This window comes from Crocodylus siamensis, chromosome 6 (genome assembly GCF_052110815.1).
Source record: "Crocodylus siamensis isolate JL-2025a chromosome 6, ASM5211081v1, whole genome shotgun sequence".
Taxonomy (NCBI): Eukaryota; Metazoa; Chordata; order Crocodylia; family Crocodylidae; genus Crocodylus; species Crocodylus siamensis.
In genome coordinates, this window is record NC_143400.1 from 8,709,406 (window position 1) to 8,728,101 (window position 18,696).

At 59.5% G+C, this 18,696-nt stretch overlaps 1 protein-coding gene across 1 annotated transcript; it reads right to left on the reverse strand.

Annotated features, from left to right (window-relative positions):
- Nucleotides 1-9,049: 9,049 nt before the first annotated feature.
- On the reverse strand, nt 9,050-12,813 carry KRT18 (keratin 18). The gene is made up of 7 exons (XM_090053497.1): nt 12,316-12,813; nt 10,783-10,865; nt 10,386-10,542; nt 10,125-10,289; nt 9,872-9,997; nt 9,524-9,747; nt 9,050-9,304 (listed from the first exon to the last, which is right to left on the reverse strand). The coding sequence occupies exons 1-7, from the start codon at nt 12,748-12,750 to the stop codon at nt 9,190-9,192; spliced, it is 1,305 nt and encodes a 434-aa protein (XP_089909623.1). The 5' UTR covers nt 12,751-12,813; the 3' UTR covers nt 9,050-9,189.
- Between the last annotated feature and the right edge of the window lie 5,883 nt (nt 12,814-18,696).

The following is an 18,696-nucleotide window of genomic DNA, read 5'->3' on the forward strand; positions in this document are numbered from 1 at the left end:
CTGTGATTGGGGGCAATAGAGCAGCTGGGGCAGTTGGGGGGAGAAGACTATGCCTGGGAGGCAGTAGAGCGGCAAGGGGCAGTTTGGGGACTGGAGGGGGTATGATTGGGGGCAGTAGAGCAGCTGGGGCAGTTTGGGGGGCAGCTGGAGCCCGGGGCGCTGCAGCCAGCTCTGGGGTGGGGACTGCTGCCAGACCCCGGGCACAACCCCTGCCACTGCACCAGTGCAACCAGGCCGGCGGTGCTGGGCTGCTGCAGTCGTGCCCCTGCCCATGGTGGCTTTCCTGGGCCAGTGGAGGTGGCGGGGCAGGGTTTGAGCTTCGCCAGCCCCTCGTTCCCGGTCCGAGGGCGCCGCATCGCTGTGGCGGGGTCAGGCCGACCTACGTATCTTGGATCGTGGACGCAGCGGTGGCCGGGGGTGCCGCGTGCAGCTCCTGGCACTGCAGAGGAGGCCGTTCACCTGCTTTTGCTGGCCGCATAGGACGGGAAGTGAAGGGTCATCCCCCGGCAGCAAGGCTAATGCCTTCCCAAAGCACTGGGAGTCTTTCCGCAGCCCCCGACGGCTGGCACAATGGGATCGGCTGCCAGGGGACGTGAACGGCTCCTTTCTCGGTTTTTACCCCTCGTCTGAAAACCAGCCCTGGCTGCAGCACGGTTCCCGTCCTGCCCCTGGCACTGCACTGGGGCTTCAGGTGCAAAGCCGACCCGCCGGAGCAGAGCTGCACGGTGCTGGGGTGGCGCTTCATGGCTGGCTTGGAAGCAAATTTGGCGCCCTATGCAGTGCAGCTCTCCACCTTCTTACGGACCCAGCCAGCCCTGCTTAGCTCATGACTGGACCACGACAGAGCCCAAAACGAGGGCTTTCGATGCCAGCCGGGATCGGGCCTGCTGTTCCCGAGCGTCCATGTGATATCTGACCCTGTTTTTTATTTATGAGCAAGAGCCTCCAAAGTCTCCACTTCTCCAGACTGTTCTTACTATTACTGCTGGCAGCACAGGCTCAACTCTTCTCATGCACCCCTGTTATTACGAATGGGGAAACTGAGGCAGGGTGACATGTAATTGCTTTGAGTCTACCCGGGCGTCCCCGCCTCCCCGATCCCACCCATCCCAAGGAAGCCTTGGATTCAGCCCCCCTTACCTATGCAGAGGCGAGAGGGAAGCCAGGTAATCCTTGCTTCCCTGGTCCCCGGTTTCTGGCCAGGTCCCCCATGCCCAGGTGCCGTCCGGTTTTTGCTGAGGGACAGCCCCATCTCGGCCCAACCGCCGCAGAACGCTGCACGCCGCCGGGTTCTCGCCGTCTCCCTTAAAGGAGCTGGCAGTGTCCAAGACCGCCGTCCTCTTTTGAAAGGAATAATGTTTATTAGCTCCTTTTCTGGCTGCAGCTTTATCCAGAACAAACTGGGATACAATAAGGGGTGATCACACGTCAGTCGACGTCGGGAGACCCGACAGGACGTTCTGTTTGCAGCGACTCCCTTCTTGGTTTTGGGCCAGACTTAATGTAAAACGGGAGTAAGAGCGAAGTTAATGATGATAAACAGGCTAGGATGCATACAGGTGAAGTGCTTTGAGATGACAATACAGTGTACATAGGTGGAAAATATTAATGGAGAAGTGTTATATTCTGTCCCTAATGCCATAATCCAGCAGGTGAAACGAGGCTGGTGTTTTCTATAGGGATGATCTTCCAGACATGAGCGAGGACTGGGAATGGAGAAGGAACATTTGCCTGTGCTATGCTCTTGTCCATATATGCCACGAATATATGGACAAGTATGAAAGCAAGTGGGAGGCAAAAGGGTGTAGCAGTTAGGGCACTGCCCTGGGGGCATCGGGACATGAATGACTCCCCTGCTCCAGTGTTGCCCCAACCCCTGCCTGTCTGATCTGTTTACATTCCCAGCTCTTTGACATCTCACTACATTCACAAAGTGCCCATCACTGTTACTGGGATATGCATAATAATATGCAATATCTTCCTCTAGGGTGCTGGTTGTCAACTTAGACTCAAGCCACCCCTCATTAGACTCAAGGCACCGCTCCGAGGATGACAGCTCTGGTTCTCACTCGCTTTTTGGCTATAAAAAAGGCAATTCTGTTGCGAAGAACAGAGAGACTACAACAGGTTTTAATGCTATGAATTCCCATTTTAAATTTCTGGGTTCATCTTATGAATCACACTTGAACATCTAACACTGCAAATCCTGGAAATCCAGGAACCTCCTGATGCACAGACACACGAACCTTAAAAGTGGCAGACTGTGTTAAAATGACTTTGAGCAAACTTCAGTCCTGCTACCAGAAATTGGTAGCAGAAGACACAGCCCCATCTGCCTGGCAGAGGGACACTTGGCATAGGATCTTTCAAGACCTCCCCAGTGGGAAAACAGACCGTGACAGCGAAGAGGACATCAAGACAACAGGATTGGAAGACAGCGATGAGGGCAGCAGCAGGTCCTCCAGCAGAAGCAACAGCAAATGAACTGAGCTTTAAACTCTGTATTTGGGGATAGGACTAAGAGACAAGGGTTTAAGAGATGGGATACCTTGCAGTTGGGTGTATGGGAGCACTATCCCATGGGTGCATATATTGTAATGGGTGCACGGTACCTATGGTGAGTTAAGGAGGCAATGATCAGTGACTAGAAGGTGCGTGTGTGTGTGTGAAACCTTTATGTATATATAAAAAGACATATTTTTACCCCCAAAAAATGTTCCTACCCATAGTGGCTAGTGAGTAGTTGGAGGCATTCTCCTATGGCTGTGGGTCCTCCTCCATCCACAGGTCCCCCGGAGGTATACGAGAGGGCTGTCCAGGCTGTCTACGATGCACTAGTCACTTTTGCAGAATCAGCACAACAGGCTTCCTTTCTATGGCCTAAAACAGTGATTCTCAACCAGCGTGTCTTCAGATCCTTTCAAGGGTGCTGCGGGGTGCCATGCTTTGCACCTCCCACATAAACCCCACCTCACAGTGTGGATGGGCTTGGCCCAAGCTGTCTGCTCAAGCTGAGCAGGGAGGGATGCTTTAGTGCCCACCCCCTCACTTCTGGCCTAGGCCACTGCAGGCAGGTGGCTGCATTTCTGGAATCAAAAGTGCAAGTCTGGTCACTTGCTTATCAGTTCAATCTATGCAGCTTAGACTAACCCGCAAAGATGGAATCAATTCAGCCTCAGGCTTTTTGACTGTCTGTACTGTATCAGTCCTGGTGCTTCTTCCGGGGAGCTGCCCTATTCACTCGGTGTTCCTGCCACGAGATGGCAGCATCGCATGGAGGAGGCAGTGTAGACTTGCACCTTACAGACTAACCAAAGTAGGTATTACCTACATAGTGCCAGCTTTCATGAGCCCAGGCTTACCTCATCAGATGCTGTGATGGGACAGGCATTGTGCAGGGTAGCAAATGAAGACAGTGATTTGAACACAAAAGGCAGGGAGGGAGGGAGAGGAGGCAGTGCTGGGAGAGACAAGCAGTAAACCCCAGGGAACAAGGGGCTCACAAAAGCTAACCCAGGTCATGAGATATGAAGTCCCTTTTTAAAGCACACTTAACCAGTCCAGTCTGGGGCAAGGTCTCATTCCCCAGTTTTCCATTCAAATTGTTTTTTAAAGGTTTGCTGCCTAAAAGCAGCCATGCTCAGGTCAGTGATGGAGTGTCCAGGGAGGCTGAAGGGTCTGCCATAGGTCTGCTTGGACTCATGAAAACTTGTGCAGACTCTAGTCAGTCTATAAGAAGGGCAGGGATGCATCCACGGGGGCTGCACTGGTGTGTTTGCATTCCCCACCCCACTTTGATCTCTGCTCTGCCCAAAGCTTGGTCTGTGTGACAGTGGCAGCAGCATTTCTAATCAAGTGGTGCTCAGAGAGTCAACTGATTTCATGGTGCATTGTCATCTCCCTGATCCACAGGTCTTAAGAGCCCTCACTTCTTTATAATGGTCTTGATCTTCCACCAGTCATGCTGTTCTTGGTTCTGCAATCCTGCTTTCTGTGGCTGCTCCTGGACATAAAGCTCCTATTTCCCAGGCCTGCAGGTTGTTCTGAACTCATTCCAATGAAGTTTTATTTGTTTTTGCTTCCACCTTAAACTGAATAACATAGCCCTGGGACCCCCACCTCTTGGCAAAACTTCTAGTTTATTTTTAACTGGAGAAAAACGTGGTGTTTTATATGTGAGGATGCACCTCACCGTCTGCACCCTCCTTCTCAAAAGTCTAGATCCGCCCATGAACAGGGGTGCCAAACATACAGCCTGGGGCCTGAATCTGGCTCATGAAGCATGGCCCCAGTCTGGATGGGTGTCCTGGATGGCCTGTGAGTGGGGGAGAAGGGTCCATGGCTTGTCATTCGTGGGATGGGTGCAGGGGACTGGGCAAAACCATGTGCAATGCCCCAGACCACTGCAGGAGCAGTGCAGGTGTGCTCCCGGACATGTTCCCAATGCCTCTTGGCAGGGAAGAGGTGGTTTTTAGCCCAAGTGGTTTTACTGACCTTGCAGGGGAGACCCCTTCTCCTTGGCCTTGAATGACTTGGAGTACTTAGAGGGTGAAGACCTGTCCCTTGCACTGCAGGTAGGCTGACCCTTGCCAGAGTCTACCAAAGCCTCCCAATGGGAGGATCTCGACTACACAATTTACGGTGATGGAGGATTGCTCTTGGGCTTTCCCTCTAGCTTGTTCCTTTGGCCTTTTGGCTTAGGGCATGTGAGACTAGGGGGCATCTGAACTCCAAGGCCTTCGGGCTGGGGGCTTGCGTGTGGGAAGCCACCATGGATTTGGGAGTGTCTGAAGCCCCGGGTTGAAGAGTTTGGGAGGGAGGAGACTTGCCGGCGGGTGCGCCACACAGACTGAAAGCACTGAGCTCTGCTCATTTGAAATGTGGAACCTAATTCAGAACTGATTTGGCCTGGAAACAAAATTTTATTGCAAAAAAAAAATCCCTAGCACCAAGTCTATCTTGATTCTGCGTTGGCCCCATCCCATGAGAGTCAATTGACTTCAGGGTGTGTTATCACATGCCTGATCCCTTCTAAACTCTTTGTTGCACAGGTGTTAATGACCCTCTCTCCTTTTCAGTGGTCTTGATGTTCCACCAGTCAAGCTAGCCGTGGCTCTGCACTTCTGCCTGGTGCTGCTCCTGGTCGTGAAGCTCCTCTTTCCCAGCTCTGCAGGTTGTTTTGAACTCATTCCCGTGAAGTTAGATTTGCTTTTGCTTCCACCTTAAACTGAATAATACCCCAGCACACTAGTAAAGCTTCTAGTTCATTGTGAAGTGGAGGAAAAATGCATGGTGTCCTATATGTGAGGATGCACCTCACCATCTGCCTCCACCTCCAAAACTCCAGATCTGCCTGTGCTCATGTTGCAGCCTCTGTTCACTAATTATGGCCCAGAAATGGTTGCACTGGTGCCAGGTCCCGAGGGAACAGAGCATCTTGCTTCCTCGAGGTTTTCCTTCTTGCCTGTCCCCTGTCCATGAACCCTGTGCATGCTGGGCTGTGCACGGCTTGCGGCTGGCTATGGGACTAGCTAGTTGCCATCAGGGCAGTGGCTGGCACTGCCTGCTTGTGCAGCGTGCAGGGAGCTGACCCACATGGCACAAAATGTCGGTGGCTTAGCAGGAGTGGGCCAGAGCGGCCACACGATGGTGCTGCAGACTCAGCTGTGAAGGCAGGGGCTGCTTGAGATGCTTCCTCTGTCTCCAGCTGCAGAGACCCAGGAGGACCTGGTTCCCCGTCCCTGGGATCTCTGTGCATCCAGGTCCTTTGGGCCAAAATCTGCATCTGCTACTCTGGGGCAGTGCCAGAAGCCTCTGCTCTGCTGCTTGCATCCATGTGCCAGGTACTGCTATAGGGGAGGGCATCTTGCAAGACACAGGAATCTCCCACTGATGCCACGGGTAGAATGGTGGGGGCTGAGGGGCTGGCCCAGTTCAGGACTGTGCCCTGGTTTTGGATGGACCCCAGGGAGAAGACCTCACTCCTGGCACAGAAAGCCCCTGTGTCCAGCTCTCCCCAAGAGCCCTGGACTGGTGCCAGGCAGTGCCCGGGAGCTGGGGGGTGCTCTGAGGATGCAGCGGGACCCCACTCCCAGGCTATCTGATGCTGATGAACCCACCTGCAGCATGCACTCTGGCTGCTATGCCACCTGGGACCAGATGTGCTGGCACAGCAGGTCCCAGATCTTTCTCCCCATGGATGAGCCCTATCTCATCATGCCTCTTGGTCAGGTGTGAGGCCAAGGGATGAACAGGGATGGGTCTGGACAGACACCTGGACACTTGTCCTGCTGCCGCCATGAGGAATAGACAGAGAATTAGGGTACTTGGAGCCTACGGCCCCCCCGTCCCCACCGGTGCCTCATGCATCCCATTCACTAGGGAGCTTGCTACCTTTGGACAGGGGACATGAAAATCTCTGATGTGGCAGCGCTTCTCAAATCCTGTTCCTCAGGCGGCTGCTGTTGTGAGTTCCTTATCAGGGCACCGTTGCAAGGGAGTTTGCTGCACCTGAGCCAAGGGCTGTGCTGGGAAAGAGGAACCGGTTCAGAGCCTGCGCCAACTTTCACTTCTGCTCCACCTGGCCAGAGCTGGATTGCTGCCAGGAGCCTCCAAGGGGTAGAGTCTCAGCTGGGCACTGCTGCAGGAAAGATTGCAGCCCTGGACGTGGTGAGGTACTGCTGCGGGGAAGCTCGTGGCCCTGGACGCAGGGTGGCACTGCTGTGGGAAAGCTCACAGCCCTGGTTGCAATGGCATGCAGCTGTGGGGAAGCTCGCAGCCTGTGACTCCCACAGGGCCTACCTGGTGGAAGTGGGGGAGAATCCCAGTCTCTCCCATCCTGCCCTTATCTCTGCCTGGGAGCCGGACCCTGGTGCCAGGCAGCCCCAGGTGGGTAGATGAAAGGGCTTTGTGTCTGCAGATAAGGCGGTGACATAAGGGGCTCTTGTTCCTAGCAACAGACTGGCAGGTCAAGGTTATCCCAGCGGTGACACGCTCATACACACCCCTCCCCTTGCACACACAGTGCTTGGCAGCCCCTGGCTTTGCACCGCCCTTTGTACCTCTGCCTTGGCGCTCCCTGGCTACCCTCGCCAGGCCTGGCTGCTGCCCCAGCCCTGGCCCTGTTCCCTACCCCGCTGGGCCCCTGGGATCAAAGCCCTGGAGCAGAGTCCAGGAGGGGAGGCCCCAGAGCTGCTGGGAGACAGGCTGAGTCAAGGGAGAGGCGAAAGACTGAGTCTTCCAGGCCCCTGACCCCACGGGGGTGGCGGGGGGCTTCTGTCTGCCCCGGCACTGCCACTTCCTTGGCAGACAAGGCGAAATGTTCCTGAAGCAGGTGCCTTGTGGCGTAGCTCTCCACCACCTCCTCCCCCATTGTAGGTCCAGGAGTGGAGCCCAGGTGTCCTGGCCACCCACAGGGTTTCCATGTGGCCTGAGCTGGGGCAGGGACAGGTTTGTGGCTTGCACGGGACAGGGCTGCGAGGGGTGCGGAGGGAGAGGGGGGCACCGGGAGTGCCTGTGGGCAGGATGGAGGGACACCTGCTACTGGAATGGCAAGGAAGGGCTTCGGGGAAGAGGTTAGCTGCGCACCCCAGGCAGAGAGCGGCGAGACCGGGAAGCTCAGGGATGCACCCAGCAGGGAAGCCTTGTCCTGCACAGCCTGAGTGCATGTGCGTGCGTGTGTGTAGCAGGGGATGTCCTGAATCCCGAAGGTGCTGATGGGCTGGACCCTGAGCGTGTGAGCTATGGCTGACGCCCCCCAGTCCCATCCCCTGTCCACGGCGTGCCAGGAGCACCCACCGTGCCCCACTTTGGGACCACCAGGGAGCCCCCGGCTCCAACCACGCCTCAGCTAGGGCCGGCCTGGAGGAGACCCCATGGTATGAGCAGAGGCCCCCACCTGAGAGCTGTGAGCCCCATGGGGAGAAGCTAGCCTCTGTTGGACACTAGCTGAACAGGGCAAGTGTGTGCGAGTGCATGTGTGTGTAAGTGCACGCGAGTACACGTGTAAGCGCAGGCATGTGAATGCACGCATAAGTGAATGCATGAGTGCACAAGGGCACGTGTGCAAGTCCATGCGAGCATGGATGCATGTGCATGCAAGCCTATGCATGTGCAAGTGCACATGTGTGTAAATGCATGCATGAGCGTCCATCCCTGCACCGTGCTCACTCCAGGACCCCTGCGAAGCCGCTTCTGCCAGCGTCCCGGGGAGCAGCCGGCATGTGCAGGAGCCTGTCCAGCGTGCTTGTGATGCTCTGCAGCTCGTGTCCTGGGGCCCTCCCAGCCCCGCATTCTTTGTGCCAGGGTGACAGCAGTGGGCATGCTGGGTGGGCAGAGGTGAACACCCTCCTCCTGGCAGGGCACATATGGAGCTGGCTTGGGAACAGCTGGAGCTCTGGGACTGGGCTGGGCTGGGGGGAGATGGGGGAAGGCAGCTGCTCCTGCAGTGGCTGGGAGCCAGGCCCCAGAAGCCAGCTTTGCCCACAGAGGAGCCCACAGGCAGGGGAAGGGCTGAGTGCAGCCTCTCAGAGCCAGGGAGCAGAGGTGGGCATCCAGTGCTGGGGAGGGGGCACGGTCGAATGGGTCAGGCAGGGGACCCAGACCCCTGGGTTATTTTCTCGACTCTCAGCAGGCCGTGTGATGCAGTGGCTGTGGCAGGCGTTGGCCGGCCGTCAGGACTCCTGGCTTCTGCCTCCAACCAGGGGTAGGAATGTGGTGGGTGGAGCAGGCGGCTGCTACTCCCAGCTCCGCCACTGACTGACTTCACGGCCTTGTGCCAGGCACATAACCCACCCTGGGCCTCAGTTTATCTATCCGGGTAACCAGAAGCACTGCCCTTCAGTGGCTCAGGCCATAGGTCCGTTTTGCCCCATCTCCTGTGTCACATTCATTGTGGCACACCGGCCTCGGGACACACACCCACATGCTGCAGGGTCATGGTTGGCTTCCCCACTGGTGCAAGCCCCAGCATCGCTCTACCTCCCCCCAGCCCCCTCCCAACCTCCCCGAAGGCCACGGGGGCTGAAAGAATCCAAGAGGAGCGATTCCCCCAGGTGCTCGGCAGCTTTTTATTGCACTATCAGCCGTCTGAGCAGGCAGTGGGTCCCTGGGGGGCTCTGGGTGGGCCAGGGTGGGGCAGCGTGTGGGAGGGGAGTGAGCACAGTGTGGTGTGGTGCCTTGGTGGGGCCCTCACTTCAGGGCCATGGTTTCGGTGGTTTCGGACACCAGCTGCCCATCCTGGTGCTTGGTGGTGCTGACATGCAACACCTTGTGGCTGCTCTCCTCCATCAGCGCATCTTTCAGGCTGGGGCAGAGATGGTGGTCAGGCCCCAGGTCAGACCTCAGCCACCCCCTGCCACCCTCCAGGAGGGGACCCCTCTGGGCATTGCATGCTGAGGAAGGGGATGGCAGTGCCACCCCCATGGGGGTAAGGGGCTGGGGGATCTCCCAGGGCCTGCCCATAGCAGGTGAGGGGGGTGATGCTGGGATCAGGCACGGCCCCCCGACCCCCTGCAGGGCTCACCTGAATTCTTCGCCGCCCTCCAGCAGCCGGCGGTAGGTAGCGATCTCAGCTTCCAGCTTGACCTTGATGTTGAGCAAGGCCTGGTACTCCTCGGCCTGGCGCTGCACCTCGCTCCGCACCTGCATCAGCTCCGCCTCGGTCCGCAGGAGGAGCCCGTTGAGATGCTCCAGTTGCATCCCGTAGCGGTTCTCCACCTCCATTAGGTTGGCTTCCAGGCTGGCCTTCTGCGGGGGCAGGGATCAGGGCACGGGTGGTCAGCGGGGTCCCCTCTGGGTGCTGCTCCCCCCGCTGAGAGTGGAGGGGGCGAGGAGGCACCTGGTGAGGGGGACGGGGATGGCGGGCACGTACCAGGTTGTGCAGGGACTCGAGCTCGATCTCCAGGGTCTGGAAGGTGCGGCGCAGCTCTGTGAGGGTGCCCTGGGCCGTGTCCATGTCCTTGGTGCTCTGGGTGACCTCGATGGTGCTCTCGGTGATCTGCAGGCACAGGGCAAGATAGGAGGGTCCTGGGGGTGGAGGTGGGGTATCTCCCTTGCAGCCAGTCGCAGGAGCTCGGGTGTTGGGGAGGGCCTGGAGGTGGTGGCGGGGCTCGGGGGCAGCTCACCTGCTGGTTCCAGTACTTGTCTAGGTCCTCGCGGTTCTTCTGTGCCAGGGCTTCGTACTGGGCCCGGATGTCCGTCATGATCTTGCCCAGGTCATGGGTCTTGGGGGCGTCCACCTCCACCGTCAGCCCCGAGCCGGAGATCTGAGCCTGCAGGCTCTTCACCTCCTGCGGGGTGGGGACACACAGCCATGAGCCCCTGTGGCGGGGGGATGACCCCAGCATTTCCTCCCCTTCCCCCTAAGCACCCTGGCATGGCCTCACATCCTCATGGTTCTTCTTCATGAAGATCAGCTCCTCCTTGAGGTTCTCGATCTCGGTCTCCAGCTGCAGCCGGCTCACGTTGGTGTCGTCGATGACCTTGCGCAGCCCCGCGATGTCGGCCTCCACCGACTGCCGGATGGCCAGCTCGGCCTCATACCTGCACCGTGGATGGACCATGGAGGGGTTGGATGGGGGAGCTCAGGGCTGGGGGTCCCCATACGGTTTGGGGGGATGCTTCTGCACCCACTCATAGACAGGGAAGGGACATTGGGTGCCCATAGGTGCCTGGCACTTGGGGTGCGGACAGCGTGACCCCCATGCCCCCAGCTTCCCTTCCCCCTGCAAGGGCAGCCTCAGCCCCAAGCCCACCCAGGGAAGGGGGGCAGAGGGGACGCACTTGACCCTGAAGTCGTCAGCGGCCAGGCGGGCATTGTCGATCTGCAGGACAATGCGAGCGTTGTCCACAGACTCCTCGTAGATCTGGGGGGTCAAGAGGCAGTGTCACGGGGGCAGTGCCAGGCGGGATCTGGGGGCATCGGGGTGAGTCCCCATCCCTGCCATGGAGCAAAACAGGGCCCCCACCCCCTGCACCCGGGCACCTGCCCTATTGCAACCCCGCTTCAGCCTCTCCCTGGCCCAGACCTGCTCCCGGGACAGCTGTAACCTGAGTCCCTGGGCCCCTGCCAGCCACTGCCATTGTTCGTTAGCCCAGCACAGGTGCAATTAGCAAAGGGTAAGACAGGTGTGTTGCCCTGGCAACAAGGCGGCAAGGTGGGGCGGGCGCTTAAAGACACAGTTGCCTCCTTTACCATTCACCACCATCGCCTCCAGGCCAAAATAAACAGTGCCAGTCCCGCGGCGGGTTTCCGTGGGAGCCCGGGCGCCTAGGCTCCTCTCGCCAGGGAGCCACACCAGGCTCCCCTTCGCAGCTCCGTCATTGGGTGACCTTGGGTTAGTGGTGGCCTAAAGTTTAGGGCCACTTGCTTTTCAGCCCCGGGGTTGTTGTTCCCTATAACAGTCCTTGAGCGGGCAGCACTGCCCTACGCCGGCCTCGCTCGGGTCCGGGCAAGGAGACACTGTCCGGGGCCAGACCACTCTGAGCAGGGTCGTGGCGGGTGGCCTAGTGGGGAAACCTCCCTGGGTGTAAGCAGGCCGCTCCCCCTGCTCCCAGCTGGCCCTGGGGGCTGCTGGGGTGTAATTTAGTCTAATGGTTAGAGCCCAGATGCCTGGCTCCAGGGGAGGAGGGGGTGCTGGAAAAGGAGGGTCATGCCCACAGGGGCAAATACCCCAGGCTGATTCTCCTCTCCCGCCCACCCCGGGAGGGGTGGCAGGGGACGGGGCAGGTGCTTTCCAGCTGTCCCCTCCACCTGCAGCTTCTCCCTTCCTGCAGCTCCCTTTGCCCCCGACGCCTGCTTGGGCGGCTTCTCTGCCCCACCCCTGCAGCTGGGGGGTGGCATCTCCAACCCTGCTTTTGCCTCCTCTTGCACCTGCTGCTCCCCGCTGGCTCCCAGGTGGGAATGATCCCCACCCAGGGGCCTCTGGGGTGAGGAAGAGGAGGAGAGGGTGGGGACTGGGCTGCCAAGGAGGTGCCGACATCCTGCTCTTTGTACCCCAGGGACATAGTCTGACGTGGCAGTCGCGGGCCCAGGCTGGAGTGCCAGGATCAGGCCTGCTGGGGAGCAAATGCTCCATGCCCTGGGTGGGATCTGCTAACCCCAGCCCTGCTGGCAGCTCCAGCCCTCCCACAGCGCTGGGCTGGGCCCCTTCACCTGCTGTGGCATCGGCAGCCCACAGGGTGTGAACGTGGGGCAGGGCAAGGCTATACGGAGGCTCTGGAGGTCCCTGCTGGGGGGCACCTGGGGGGGTCTCAGGTGTATCCGAGCGCCCCCGGGGGCTGGGGCTGTGGCGGTGAGGGCGAGGCCCATCTCACCTTGCTCCTCAGGTCCTCGATGATGTCCCAGTAGCGGCTCCAGTCCTGGGTGCTGGGCCCCTTTTTGTCCAGGAAGTCCCGGATCTGGACCTCCAGTTTGTGGTTCTCGGTCTCCAGGCTCCGCACCTTTTCCAGGTAGGAAGCCAGGCGGTCGTTCAGGTCCTGCATGGTCTCCTTCTCATTGTGGATGACTGCTGAGCCCCCCAGGTAGATGCTGCTGGCTCCATAGCCCCCACCGCTGCCCCCCGAACCCCCCAGGTAGCTGCTGCTGGCTCCATAGCCCCCACCGCTGCCCCAAGGCACGGAGATCCTGGAGCCTGAGCCCCCTGCCCCAGCATAGACACTAGCCGCGGTGGTCTTCCTGATCGTGGTGATGCCTTGGCTGCTGCTCACGGGCCGCCGGGTGCTGGAGTAGACTGATCTGCTGATACTCATGGTGCCTAGACAGAGAGACTCTCAGCTGCAAAGGACAGAGCCTGGACAGGGCTGGAGGGTGGATACAGCCCAGCAGGCCTGGGATTTATAGCCAGGAGCCAGGGAGGGGTAGGAGGGCTCCCCAGCTCCACCTCCCTGCCTCTGGCTCTGCCTCTGCCTCTGCTGGGGAAGGTGGGGCCCAGATAATCCTCAGCTTTGCTCTTTGTTCCCGCGGGGGCTGCTCACCTGGGCTCCCTGGAGCTGGGGTTGGGAAGGAGCTGGAGTGACCAAGCTTGCAGGGTGGGGTGGGGTGGGTTTTGGGCAGGAGTGGTGGGGTTTAGTCGGGAGGGGGGGTCCGGCCAGAGGAGGGCTGGGAAGCCGGGGGGTGCACTGGTTCCCACTGCGTTGTAGGTATGGCCCCAGCTGGGCTATGAAGGAGTCCCTGGATGGTGTCCTGAGGTTGGGGGGACTCCAGCTGGGAGGGGACTCCAGGCAGGGACTGACTCTGATGCTCCTCATATAGCCCCCAGACCCGCCTGCCCCTGCCCTGAGCATCAGCGCCCAGCCTGGGGTCCCCAGCACCTTCAAGCCAGGGCTACATTCATCCCCAGAGAGGTGGTGGCTGGAGATGGGGGCAGGGGAGAGCCTAGTGGGGATCTCACCCCGCTTTTGCTCTGCCTGCTCACTCAGCCCCACCGCCTGGTCCCTGGCACCAGCCTGGGTTTCCAGGCATGCCCACCTACTATACCTGCTGTCCCAGTGGACACGTGTTGTTTGTGAGGCCCTGGCGCTTGCTAACCTGCATGCCCCCACACTATCTGTGCTGGCCCGGGGCTGTGACAACATCATCCTCCAGGCATCTTGCCAACCCGCTTCTTGCTGTGGGATTCTGGGTCTGGCAGCACAAAGCAAAGGACATACAACCCCGCACTGCCCCCTTGCCCTGCTCCCTCTACCCTGGGCCTGATGCAGGGGCAGGAGAATTGGCCTGGGGTGAGCATCGAGGACCCTCCTTGCTGCTGAAATGCAGCCTGCTCTGGGGCGCGGTGTGGCCGGTGCAAGGCCAAGTAGAACACAGCAGAAAGCAGAGCTGTGGAGGAGAGGGGCATGGAGCAAGGATCCTGGGCACGTGCCTGCTCTCACACCAATGGGGAAGGAGCGCAGGACTGCATTTTACAATCTAAAGCCCCCGCCCTTGCTGGAAGGGCTGGGCTGGGCTGGGCTGGGCTGGGGTGGACAGCAGCTCTGCTCTGAGGGCAGACAGCATGGGCGGTGCCGGGCCCTGACCCTTGGAGCCGAAGCTTTGTGCAGTCCCAGCTGGGGACTCATGCAGAAGCAGCTGGATGGAGCCAGGAAGGCAGGTCCTTATCTGCCCCACCCTGTTCCCATTCCTGCATTATCAGGGCAGGGAGAGGCAGTGCTTCCCTCCGGCCTAGTTCCTCCCCTTGCTCCCATCCATAGCCCCCATGTCCCACCTCCGCTTTGCTCTTGCTCTTTGCTGAGTCCCCCCTGCTGGTTTCTCCGCCTTGAAACCAAAACAGGCAGATTCAGCTCCTGGGCTGGGAGCCGTGTGCTTTGCAAGCTGACCCCCGGCCCCCGCACTCCTCTGGCCGGACAGGATCCTCCAGGCCATGAGTTCCCTGGGACTGGCTCTGCTTTTCCAGGCCTCCCCTGGCGCCCAGAACAGATGCAAGCCGTGGCGTGGCCATCTGCGGACCAGGGCTAAGACAGAGACCCTTCTCCCACGGCCTGTGCAGCTCCTTGCAGCAGGGTGGGACAGATGGGTGCTGGGGTCTGACAGGAACACTGTCCGCTTTTAAGGCAGGGATGGGGGCTCAAGCTGGCTCTGGCGTGCACAAAGATCCGAATCATTCCCCCGCTGCTCCAGCCGGGAGATGCTCAGGGTGGGGACTGGGTCTGAGCCGGGCTCTGCTGGGCCCCTTCCCTGATACAGCCAGGGTGGCTGTGATCTCAACAACCCATCCCCCCTCCCAGCCCCCAGCCACGCACCCGTGCCAGCGGCTCTCCCTCCCGCATGGCCCGGTGTTGCAGCCCTGGATGGCTCCAGGCCCCCGGCTGATTTATGCTCAGCACCAGGGATGCTTTGGAGCCCCATGCACACCATCCTGGAATGAAGTCACGGCAGATTCCAGGGTTGGGGGTTATCGGCGATAGGATCAGCCCAGCCAGATCAGGCCTGTGGGGTCTGGATGGGAGAGAGCTGGGTAGGGAACACGAGCTCCCACGTAGCACATACAGAAAAGCTGCGGCTGCTGGGACCTGCTGGACCGGGGGATCTCAGACGTGGACTCATCGGCCTGGCCTGTTACCGGGTCATGCTGAAACCTGCTGCCCTGGGGGAAAAGCCTACCCTAAGATTTTTTGGGGTGGGAAAGTGCATTTCTAGGGACAGGAGTTATTTTTGTGATCACCCCTGGAAACGCTCTCTGGACCTGTCCCTTAGCAGCCTGCTGGCTTCCCCGGGAGGGCAGTGGAGCATTTGGGGCTGAATTCTTTGGCTTTTGGTGGTTTGCATACTGGAAAAACGTAGGCTTTCCTGATGCTAAGTTCTCTGTGGAAGTGCACATGTGTATAGCTCTGTGATCAGGAGGACCAGGGGGGAAGGAGCTGGGCAGGGGTGGGCAATTATTTGGTCCAGGGGGCCACTTAGGGAGTTTTGGTGAGCTGTCATGGGCCGGGTCAGCACCTCCCCACCCTCCCTCCCTCCCTCCCTCCCCACAACACGTCAGGAAAACTCCCAAGTGGCTCAGCTCCGCGCTCTGCCGGACAGCTGGGACGGGACCGGAGAGCAGGATGGGTGGGTGGGAATGCAATTCTGAGGCCATGACAGCATGGGGATGGGGTCCAGAGCAAAGCCACCATTTGCCCCCTGCACACCCCTGCCTGCAGAACCGGCCCCTGTTGCAGGGGCATGCAGGGAGCGGATGCACTGCTGGGGCCCTGCACTGTCAGCGCTCTGTGATCACCGCTCCCGGACACCGCTCCCTGCTTGCCCACGGCCCCATCCCATCTGCCCGGCTGTGCACCCCGCTCATGCGGCTCCTGCCCCAGTGGTGGGTGTGGGGCAGATAGCCGGGTGCCTGGGCAACAGGGCCAGGTCTGGTGGCAGCAGGAGGCAGGCAGTCCAGCTGCCGTGTTGTCTTAGCCCAGGAACGGTGGGACCAGCTGCATGCGCCACAGCCCAGGCTGCCCCCCATGCCAGGACCTGGCGCAACCAAGGGACCTGCCATTGGCTGGACAAAATCCCTCGGCAGTCTGAATCCAGCTCACGGGCCATATTTTGCTCAGCCCTGAGCTGGGGGCTGTGCAGATGTGATTACACACTCAGCGACTGGGCTTCGGGGTGTCCTGCACCTTGCAGCTCGGTTCATGGCTGGGTCCAGATGCAGCTTGGCCTGTGCTTGCCCTTTGCTTGGCTTTAGCACGCCCCATCCGCGTGACCCCATCCGTGTGTCCTGCACCTTGCAGCTCGGTTCATGGCTGGGTCCAATGCAGCTTGGCCTGTGATTGCCCTTTGCTTGGCTTTAGCACACCTCATCTGCGTGACCCTATTCTCTGCAGGCTGCCATTCCCTGGGGGGTTTTGTGCCCTGTCACTCACTTTCACTGTTGGCTGCAGCAAATTGAGACCCCTGCTTGTTTGGACTGGATGGCCAACGGCCCCCACCTGAGCTCCACCCCACCTTGAATACCAGCGCCAGCCTGGGCAAGCAGCAGTGGAGGGTGAGGGCTTTGCCTAGGGTGAATGGTGAGTTCGGCCGCATCCCTATTCTCCAGGGATCCCTGCTCCAGCCAGCTCCTGTGTGGCCTAAACAACACAGCTCTGGCCAGCTGCTATCTTTGAGGTGGGGAGGGAGAGGGGGGACAGCATGTTGTTGGCTGTGATTTAAATCTTGGCTGTCTTGGCTTTCCAAGCTAATCTCCTGTGCCCTTTGCTTCAGCCCAAGCCTGCAGCCTGGAGCCGCGTGCTGGCGCGAGTGAGCCCAGGGCTGCTGAGGCTGTGCGGGGTGGAGGGTCTGACTAAGCCTTGCAATGGGGCTGGTTTTATGACACTTCCCAGGCCTCTATGGGATGGGCAGGGGGGTGAGGGGTCTCCTCTGGGCTCTGGAGGTGAGGCAGGATGCGGCAAGGTGGGGTCCGTTTGTATTGCTGCAAAAGCAAACTTCAGGCTCTTCTCTGCTGGGGTTCTTCCTGGCCTCAGCACAGACAGGTGAAAGGATTTATTTGGATAGATTTGCATATGCAAATACACACGGTCATCTAGGCAGGTGGCAGCTGAGGCCTGGGTTAGTGGCTTTGTGAGCTCTTGTTGGTTATGAGCCTGGAGCAACCCTGAGTTCTTCCTCTCCTGGCCCGTTTCCTGTGTATGCAAAGCTCCACTGTGTTGGCTGGCATTGCCGGGGCGTGAGTCAGTTTCCCTTCCCAGCGGTAAGAAATGCCGCACTTTGTGAAGATAAGAGCAGGGCGGGAGAACCAAGGCTTGTGGGCGTCATTTCTGAACTCTGCCACTGACTTCTGGCATGGCCTTGGCAAAGTCCCTCACTCTTTCTCCAGGTGTCCCTGTGCTGATCCCAGAGCTGCTGGGAGCTGAGCCCAGCCCATGCCCTCCACACACATTGGAAATATAGTTTCATAGTCGGTAGGGTCAGAAGGGACCTGAGCAGAACATCAAGTCCGACCCCCTGCCATGCGGGTGTCAAACGACCCCGGCAAGGTGTTCATCCAGCCTCCTCTTAAAGACCCCCAGGGTAGGAGCCAGCACCACTTCGCTTGTTCATCAGAACCTGGGCACAGCTCGACTGCCACCACCAAGTGCAAAGCCAAGCGTGCTCCCCCTCCCACCCGCCACCCACAATAGCAAAAGAGATGAGGTCTGAGCCCCAATATCAACAGCAGCACCTCCTGCCAGCCCCGCAGCTGCCCCTCTAGGCACATGCCCCGAGCTGCAGAAGCTCTTGGTGCCACCCGTGGCCATCAGGCAGTAGGCATTGGTGAGCATGGCGAAGCAGCCGATCTCCTGGTTGTTCTCGAAGCTCGTTTGCACCGCCATGGCCTGGGCTGACACCCGCGTGCTCGCCCCCCTCCCCTCCCCCGCTGCTGCCACTATGTGGCATGTTGCCCCTGCTTGGCCCGTGCTCATCTCGGCTGCCCCTCCTGCCTGCGGTAGCACCGGGCTGTGACCTAGCGAGTCATTAGCAGGTTGCACCCACATTCCAGCGCTGCCCTGAGATGCAGCCTTGTGCACGGAGGTGTTCCCTGGGCAGCCAGCGCCTGGCTGCTAAATCACAGGTGCAGGCCTGTGGGGGCTGCAGCAGGGCTGGGAGCGAGGGGCGCGTGCCTAGATGGGCACGAACCACAGAGGGAAACTGAGGCACGGGGAGGGGCCAGGGTTGGGTTTCATAGTTTCATAGTAGCTAGAGTCGGAAGGGACCTAGGTAGATCATCTAGTCCGACCCCCTGCCTTAGCAGGAAAGAGCACCGGGGTCAGATGACCCCGGCAAGGTGCTCATCTAACTTCCTTTTAAAAATCCCCAGGCTAGGAGCCTGCACCACTTCCCCTGGAAGCTGGTTCCAGGCCCTAGCCACCCTGACTGTGAAGTAGCGCCTCCTAATATCTAATCTAAACTTACCCTCCGCCAGTTTGTGACCGTTATTCCTGGTCACTCCTGGCAGCGCACGGGGGAACAGGGACTCCCCCAATACCTGCTGATCCCCCCTGACCAGTTTGTAGCAGGCCACAAGGTCCCCCCTTAGCCTTCTCTTGTGGAGGCTAAACAGGTTCAGGTCCCGTAGCCTATCCTCATAAGGCCTGCCCTGCTGACCCCTGATCATACGAGTGGCCCTCCTCTGAACTCTTTCCATATTGTCCACGTCCCTCTTGAAGTGTGGCGCCCAGAACTGGACGCAGTACTCCAGCTGCGGCCTGACCAGTGCCGCATAGAGGGGG

Bases quoted from the DNA above. Each gene is read 5' to 3' on its own strand.
- KRT18 (XM_090053497.1), bottom strand. From the start codon at position 12,750: ATGAGTATCAGCAGATCAGTCTACTCCAGCACCCGGCGGCCCGTGAGC. The intron at 10,866-12,315 runs GTGAGATGGGCC...TTGACCCCCCAG, and splicing joins TCGAGGACCTGAGGAGCAAG to ATCTACGAGGAGTCTGTGGA. The intron at 9,998-10,124 runs GTGAGCTGCCCC...CTGTGCCTGCAG, and splicing joins ACAAGTACTGGAACCAGCAG to ATCACCGAGAGCACCATCGA.